Source organism: Hibiscus syriacus, unplaced genomic scaffold (genome assembly GCF_006381635.1).
Source record: "Hibiscus syriacus cultivar Baekdansim isolate YM2019G1 unplaced genomic scaffold, ASM638163v2 tig00110328_pilon, whole genome shotgun sequence".
Classification (NCBI taxonomy): Eukaryota; Viridiplantae; Streptophyta; class Magnoliopsida; order Malvales; family Malvaceae; genus Hibiscus; species Hibiscus syriacus.
The window spans coordinates 1,774,214-1,783,335 of record NW_024062685.1 but is presented as its reverse complement, the minus strand read 5'-3'; the positions used below and the strand labels follow the sequence as shown (position 1 = coordinate 1,783,335).

Here is a 9,122-nt window from a genome sequence, read left to right as displayed (position 1 = left end):
TCCAGCATTCTATAAATAACTTAGTTTCATCCGTTTAACTCTCTGTCCACCACCATTTGGGTTTGACAAAACATCTTATCTAAGGTTCTCCACTTCCATTAAAGCTTCAATCCTTGGTTCTTTATCGTAATCACTTGGTAGTTTCATACCAAGTTTCCATTAAAATTTCATCGTGGGGTTTGGATTACGTGGTGATTACAAGCGTGGACCGGGATGATTTGGCTGATCAAGGAAGTGGGCATTTTGCGGAAACGGTTGAGAAGTTGAAAACTTTGAAGCCTAAAATGCTTATAGAAGCCTTGGTTCCTGATTTCCGGGGAGATGCCGGCTGTGTAGAGAAAGTTGCAAAATCTGGGTTGGATGTCTTTGCTCACAATATTGAGACTGTTGAAGAACTTCAAAGGGATGTACGTGATCACCGAGCTAATTTTAAGCAATCATTGGATGTTCTAATGATGGCCAAAGAGTATGCTCCTGTTGGAACACTTACCAAGACTTCAATAATGTTAGGATGTGGAGAAACGCCTAATCAAGTTGTGAAAACAATGGAGAAGGTTCGAGCAGCAGGTGTTGATGTGATGACATTCGGTCAGTATATGAGACCATCAAAGCGCCACATGCCCGTATTAGAATACATTACACCTGAAGCCTTTGAGAAATATAGAGCCCTTGGCATGGAAATGGGTTTTGACAAACAAACGTGGTCGAACTCAACCAGCTTATCATTCTCATGGTTCATGAATTACGGGTTTAACAAAAACGGCGGTAGCATGGGATCGTGGAGAGCGTAAGGGAAGGTGTTGAAGAAATAACAAAAGGTGACCATGTGATTTCGATCTTTCAAGGTGAGTTTGGGCATCTTTAATTTGCTTTCTTTAGTTTAATAGGACATGAACATGATCACGTGGGTTGTTGGGGAATTGTAGATAACATGCAAAAAGGGATAAACCACAAAGTATGTCATCCAAGTTTGGTGAGATCTTTACCTTGTCTCTTAGTTTCCAAGTGGTTAAAATTATGACATAATAGTTTTTACAAGATCAATTTAGTCCATGATGTTAGTAATTAAATATTACTAGCTCTTCAAGTTTTTAGTTATGCAAATTGGGTTTCCAAATTATTATTTAGATTCTAAAAAATTATTTTTATGGTGAGGAAATTATCTGGAATCGAGTTCATATATTTGATGGTCCGGGTACGTGAGAGAAAAATTAAAACCTCGAAATCAAATATAATGAGTTCAAATTCGAGAAAAATGAGGTTCTAGCAGCGTATTTGATTATACCTGAAAATGGCATATTTTGGATTCTCTTCGACGTCCTGGGTCCGAATCCGAAGTTCGTTTTGCCAAATTCGCACCTGGTAAGTCATTTTCCATATTTTACCTTTGGATTCAAGTTAGTTTCTCAATTAAGTTCAGTCTTTTTATGTAAATTTGGTTGCTTTGTATCCGAGGAATTATTGGAAGTTGACTTAAAGATTGAGGGTGTTCGAATTGAATGTAAATGATCGATCAATATGGCACAGAAATCGAGGTAATACTTTACTACCTCTTTATGCTTTATGGATCATGTGAATATTGGTAAATGCATGAATAAGATATTGTTGGTCTCATATGTGTAGTTAATTAATTACTACACTCGATTTGAATACGATAAAAATTCGGTAAATGATTATGGTTCAGATGTCTTTTATAAGAAATTGATGGATTGTTAGAATTAAAATTTCAATTTCTGTGTTTAGTGATAAAGGAATCAGCTTGGATCTGTAACATATAATTTATTTCATCAAAGGTACTTGGATGAGAAATTATGAGAATACTCCGGTAGGGTAAAATTTCGGAAATACCCTTATATTGTAAAAAGACAAGATTTGACCATAGAAGTTGGATAAAGGATTTTTAAAGACATTGATCCGATAAAATTTTAGATGTGCATAAGAAATGCTAGTTTTGTTTAGAAAATTTGGATATCTGGTTTTTAACCCCAAGGTGGTTTGTACAAGATACTAGAAGTTGTTAAGAGAATCATTTCAAGAGCAGTGAATGTTCAATAAAGAAATTAATTATAGGATCTATATATTATAATTATTTTTGTTAAGAGTTAATACCGAAATTATCTGGTTAAGAAATTACGAAAATGCCCTTGAGAGGTAAAATAGTATGAGTTGACCTTGAATGAGAAAGTACTTTGAGGACTCGTACTTAACTCGATTAAGTACGAATTTAATTGTTGAGATCATATTTTTGTATGGAAAATTATTGATAATTCGTTACCAACATTTGAGAAGGCATTCAACCTGGAAATCACCGAATTGAGTAAGTACATGACGAATATTTTATAGATGCTGCTTATTTGTCAGAATTGTTTGAAATGGCTGAACTAAATGATATGTTTGGATTAAATAATAAGACTGGACGGAAGGAAATGATTGAAATACCCTAGATATGTAAAATGACCAAAATACCCTTGTAATTGAAATGAATCAAGAATATCACCAATCCAGGAATGAATGGATATCCTCAAGCTTTGAACTGAATGGATATCCTCAAGCTTTGAACTGAATGAAAAAACATTTAACACCAAAATGACCAAAATGTCCTTATGGCCTAGACTAAGTAAATGTCTTGGGCTAATTAAGGAATTCAAATAAAAATAGGTGTTGTATTACCCTTAAAAGTAATGAAACACAATTTAAGTAAGTAGATCAACCCTAACGCTATATCAATACCTGAATGGCATAAATATCATTTGAATGCGTGTTAGTATTCACAAGTATGGATCGATGATAATTCTGGAAGTAATTAGCTCAGCTCACCTCTAGAGCGCATTCAATGCTAATAATGGGATATTCGTGAGATAAATCAACCACGAATATCAGATTGACTAAATTGAACTAAAAGGTAGTACAATATGTATCTAAATTTCAGAAACGTCTGTATTACTCTAGAAAAACTCTGAAGTAATAGGGATAGATTTGATTGCTAAATGAACTAAGTAACCTCAACGACTGAGGATTAAATAAGTGATTGGATGACTCTGGAAACACTATTGAACTTACAAGATGAAATGTCTTTACGAGTCATGAACCATGAATCAAGTACGTCTATATTTCTTGATATCGTTGAAACGTGGAATAAAATAAAGACCGTTGGAAGATCTATTCATCGATGATTACGAAGATGATTTATGGACAATAACTGTTAGTATTAAAGAGTGAATACTCTAGAAGGGCATTGAATGGACTTGTCGACATGCATTAGTCTGTGAGTTGTGCAACTCCAGTTATTTGATAATCTAATTGATCAATATAATGGGTATATGTTATGAATCTGTGTTTTCTCCCTTATCAGCTCAAATCACTCCGGTCATATCTGATTCGTACAAGTAACTAAGATGCAAAGGATTCTGGATACCCCAGATTAGTTGAGCAATGGAATCACTCTCCATAAATCTGAATCTAAAATTCATTCGGTATAAAGGTTCATGACCATTTTCATGATTCACATGAATCATAGTGGAATTCTAAAGTATCAACATTAAATGGCTGATTAGATCAATTAGTAATTGATTCTCTTCGATAGGACTTTGTTCCTGGAATCTGATCAAATTGCACTAGTTCATGTTATCCATACTGATAACTACAAAATGCCTCTGAAAAATATTTGGATTCTCTAGTGTGTTCCGACTTTATTAATAAATTATTTTATTGTTTTAACATGAGGTACACTGAAATCTATGGTTACTGTTTATGGATACACCAACTTAATGTTGATGGATTAAGGAATTGTATCATGGTATAAATTGTATCTTGGAGATACTGATTTGTAAAGTACAGCTCTGATCAAGCTGTAAAATTTTTTATGGACCTAATGTGACTCTTAGGTAGGCTCTACGGCCCTGAGATCATTATCGGGTAGGCCATGCGGCCCTAAGATGTGTTCTTAAGTAGGCCCCTATAGCCCCAAAACTTTCTTGGGTAGGCTCTCAGGCCCTAAGATGTTCCTTTAGGTTAACTCTTTATACGATGGTTTTAAACTACAAGTTTAAAAAGCTCCACTACAATATGATTTATGAGATTTACTGAACTATTATTTGATTAGTGTACCTATTATGATTTTATTGTATTTTTGGAACACACTAGACATCCTATTCGATATCCTAAAAACGTGGTACTATGAATGCTTCTTATGAACTGAGATATTCATGGATTCTATTCGATGAACTACCAGTGGAACCTCATATTATTCTGAAAATTTGTATACATCTGATTCAATACGGAAATTATGGCTTTCCATTTATCTGTATGTCCTTTAGCATCATCAGGTAGTTCTGTATTACTGAACTTTCCGAAGCTCACTCTATTACTCATCATTGCAGGTTAAAAGAATTATACCAGTGCAGTTATCGATATCAATAAGGGAGTTCTTCCGGCGTTGCTTACAAAGTATGGTATATGTGATTAGGGGGCATGTAATTGTATTTTGTTTTATATACGAGTATGAAAACATTTTTTATTTCTAAACAATGATAAATCAATTTGTTAGTTACATGTTTTAATAAAAGTTTTAAATTTTTCGAGATTTTTACAGTGGGTCGCTCCGGTGGCCCTAATGTGACACTCCAGATCGGATCGGGTTATCTGCATCTGTCTGAGGGGGTTACATTTAGTGGTATCAGAGCTATGGTTTGAGTCAAAATTTTTAAGTTAGACCGGCCGATCGAATGTCAAAATATTTTTGATCAGTACATGCCCCTAGACTGCAATCGTACTTCTCTGAGTCGGAACTCCAAGGTTGAGTCTTTATATGTAGTGAGCAAACCTAAGTTTTCATCCGTTAGGACTCTATCGTTTTATAAAGGGAGACTAGTAATATCTGTCTAAATTTTGTAAAGTACAACACGAGCCATGTGAGATTTACTCTTCTGAGAAATTATGACCCGACTTTAGAAATGGAATTGAGATATGCTACTGCTCTATGAGACTATTCTGGTGACCAAGACTGAATTGATTCTTCAAGGAAATTTTCGTTCGGATTCTTTTATTGAAATGAGGAAAAGTTTTGATAAGAATGTATACTCAACTGGTTAAGGATTAGTGGAGGATCCGTACTTCTGTGAAAGCTACTTGAAGATAAGGAAGAATTGTTTGAATTTTCATTTTTTGTAATTCTGTTACATGAATGAATTTCGAGGTCGAAATTCTTTTGAGGAGGGGAGAATTGTCACACCTTAATATGGGGTTAGATTTTTATGAAGTTTGAAATAACAGTTTTAAAAAAAATTAGTAGGTTCACCGGAAATATTATGAAGATTTGGGGACCTTGAGTATATTTTGTCCTTACTTGATTATTATTAATTTAAGATGGTTCTAGAGAATGAGAAATCGATTTTTAGTTGATTTAGATCTTACTGATAAATATTATTTCAGTCAAAATAAAGGAGGGCCGCAAATTATGAGATATTTTAAAGAAAAGTTAGGTTTTAAAATGGATAATGATGATAATGGGAAACCAAGCTCAACCGACACTTTCTATGGTTGAAGGCAAGTTGCCATTTCATAAAAAAAAAATCTAACATGTTTCTAAGCCGATAGTAGACATGTGAGTCCATGGGATCCACACAATAATTTTGCTTGTAAGATACAAAAAGAAAGGGTTTCATTCCAGCATTCTATAAATAACTTAGTTTCATCCGTTTAACTCTCTATCCACCACCATTTGGGTTTGACAAAACATCTTATCTAAGGTTCTCCACTTCCATTAAAGCTTCAATCCTTGGTTCTTTATCGTAATCACTTGGTAGTTTCATATCAAGTTTCCATTAAAATTTCATCGTGGGGTTTGGATTACGTGGTGATTACAAGCGTGGACCGGGATGATTTGGCTGATCAAGGAAGTGGGCATTTTGCGGAAACGGTTGAGAAGTTGAAAACTTTGAAGCCTAAAATGCTTATAGAAGCCTTGGTTCCTGATTTCCGGGGAGATGCCGGCTGTGTAGAGAAAGTTGCAAAATCTGGGTTGGATGTCTTTGCTCACAATATTGAGATTGTTGAAGAACTTCAAAGGGATGTACGTGATCACCGAGCTAATTTTAAGCAATCATTGGATGTTCTAATGATGGCCAAAGAGTATGCTCCTGCTGGAACACTTACCAAGACTTCAATAATGTTAGGATGTGGAGAAACGCCTAATCAAGTTGTGAAAACAATGGAGAAGGTTCGAGCAGCAGGTGTTGATGTGATGACATTCGGTCAGTATATGAGACCATCAAAGCGCCACATGCCCGTATTAGAATACATTACACCTGAAGCCTTTGAGAAATATAGAGCCCTTGGCATGGAAATGGGTTTTGACAAACAAACGTGGTCGAACTCAACCAGCTTATCGTTCTCATGGTTCATGAATTACGGGTTTAACAAAAACGGCGGTAGCATGGGATCGTGGAGAGCGTAAGGGAAGGTGTTGAAGAAATAACAAAAGGTGACCATGTGATTTCAATTTTTCAAGGTGAGTTTGGGCGTCTTCAATTTGCTTTCTTTAGTTTAATAGGACATGAACATGATCACGTGGGTTGTTGGGGAATTGTAGATAACATGAAAAAAGGGATAAACCACAAGGTATGTCATCCAAGTTTGGTGAGATCTTTACCTTGTCTCTTAGTTTCCAAGTGGTTAAAATTATGACATAATAGTTTTTACAAGATCAATTTAGTCCATGATGTTAGTAATTAAATATTACTAGCTCTTCAAGTTTTTAGTTATGCAAATTGGGTTTCCAAATTATTATTTAGATTCTAATAAATTATTTTTATAGTGAGGAAATTATATGGAATCGAGTTCATATATTTGATGGTCCGGGTACGTGAGAGAAAAATTAAAAGCTCGAAATCAAATATAATGAGTTCAAATTCAAGAAAAATGAGGTTCTGGCAGCGTATTTGATTATACCTAAAAAAGGCATTTTTTGGATTCTCTTCGACATCCTAGGTCCGAATCCGAAGTTCATTTTGCCAAATTCGCACCCGGTAAGTCATTTTCCATATTTTACCTTTGAATTCAAGTTAGCTTCTCAATTAAGTTCAGTCTTTGATGTAAATTTGGTTGCTTTGTATCCGAGGAATTATTGGAAGTTGACTTAAAGATCGAGGGTGTTCGAATTGAATGTAAATGATCGATCAGTATGGCACAGAAATCGAGGTAATATTTTACTACCTCTTTATGCTTTATGGATCATGTGAATATTGGTAAATGCATGAATAAGATATTATTGGTCTCATATGTGTAGTTAATTAATTACTACACTCGATTTGAATACGATAAAAATTCGATAAATGATTATGGTTCAGATGTCTCTTATAAGAAATTGATGGATTGTTAGAATTAAAATTTCAATTTCTGTGTTTAGTGATAAAGGAATCAGCTTGGATCTGTAACATATAATTTATTTCATCAAAGGTACTTGGATGAGAAATTATGAGAATACTCCGGTAGGGAAAAATTTCGAAAATACCCTTACGTTGTAAAAAGACAAGATTTGACCATAGAAGTTGGATAAGGATTTTTAAAGACATTGATCCGACAAAATTTTAGATGTGCATAAGAAATGCTAGTTTTGTTTAAAAAATTTGGATATCTGGTTTTTAACCCCAAGGTGGTTTGTACAAGATACTAGAAGTTGTTAAGAGAATCATTTCAAGAGCAGTGAATGTTCAATAAAGAAATTAATCATAGGATCTCTATATTATAATTATTTTTGTTAAGAGTTATTATCGAAATTATCTGGTTAAGAAATTATGAAAATGCCCTTGAGAGGTAAAATTGTCCGAGTTAACCTTGAGTGAGAAAGTACTTTGAGGACTCGTACTTAACTCGATTAAGTACGAATTTAATTGTTGAGATCATATTTTTGTATTGAAAATTACTGATAATTCGTTACCAACATTTGAGAAGGCATTCAACCTGGAAATCACCGAACTGAGTAAGTACATGGCGAATATTTTATAGATGCTGCTTATTTGTCAGAATTGTTTGAAATGACTGAACTAAATGATATGTTTGGATTAAATAATAAGACTGGACGGAAGGAAATGATTGAAATACCCTAGATATGTAAAATGACCAAAATACCCTTGTAATTGAAATGAATCAAGAATATCACCAATCCAGGAATGAATGGATATCCTCAAGCTTTGAACTGAATGGATATCCTCAAGCTTTGAACTGAATGAAAAAACATTTAACACCAAAATGACCAAAATGTCCTTATGGCCTAGACTAAGTAATGTCTTGGCTAATTAAGGAATTCAAATAACATAGGTGTTGTATTACCCTTAAAAGTAATGAAACACAATTAAGTAAGTAGATCAACCCTAACGCTATATCAATACTGAATGGCATAAATATCATTGAATGCGTGTTAGTATTCACAAGTATGGATCGATGATAATTCTGGAAGTAATTAGCTCAGCTCACCTCTAGAGCGCATTCGATGCTAATAATGGGATATTCGTGAGATAAATCAACCACGAATATCAGATTGACTAAATTGAACTAAAGGTAGTACAATATGTATCTAAATTTCAGAAACGTCTGTATTACTCTAGAAAAACTCTGAAGTAATAGGGATAGATTTGATTGCTAAATGAACTAAGTAACCTCAACGACTGAGGATTAAATAAGTGATTGGATGACTCTGGAAACACTATTGAACTTACAAGATGAAATGTCTTTACGAGTCATGAACCATGAATCAAGTACGTCTATATTTCTTGATATCGTGAAACGTGAATAAAATAAAGACCGTTGGAAGATCTATTCATCGATGATACGAAGATGATTTATGGACAATAACTGTTAGTATAAAGAGTGAATACTCTAGAAGGGCATTGAATGGACTTGTCGACATGCATTAGTCTGTGAGTTGTGCAACTCCAGTTATTGATAATCTAATTGATCAATATAATGGGTATATGTTATAATCTGTGTTTTCTCCCTTATCAGCTCAAATCACTCCGGTCATATCTGATTCGTACAAGTAACTAAGATGCAAAGGATTCTGGATACCCCAGATTAGTTGAGCAATGGAATCACTCTCTATCTGAATCTAAAATTCATTCGTATAA

General features: G+C 34.2%; 1 protein-coding gene across 1 annotated transcript; it reads left to right on the top strand.

Annotated features, from left to right (window-relative positions):
* Positions 1 to 5,504: 5,504 nt before the first annotated feature.
* On the top strand, positions 5,505 to 6,454 carry LOC120118833 (lipoyl synthase, mitochondrial-like). Its single transcript, XM_039138792.1, has 2 exons — positions 5,505 to 5,544; positions 5,805 to 6,454. Exons 1-2 carry the CDS (start codon positions 5,505 to 5,507, stop codon positions 6,452 to 6,454), a joined length of 690 nt encoding a protein of 229 aa, XP_038994723.1.
* Positions 6,455 to 9,122: the final 2,668 nt, after the last annotated feature.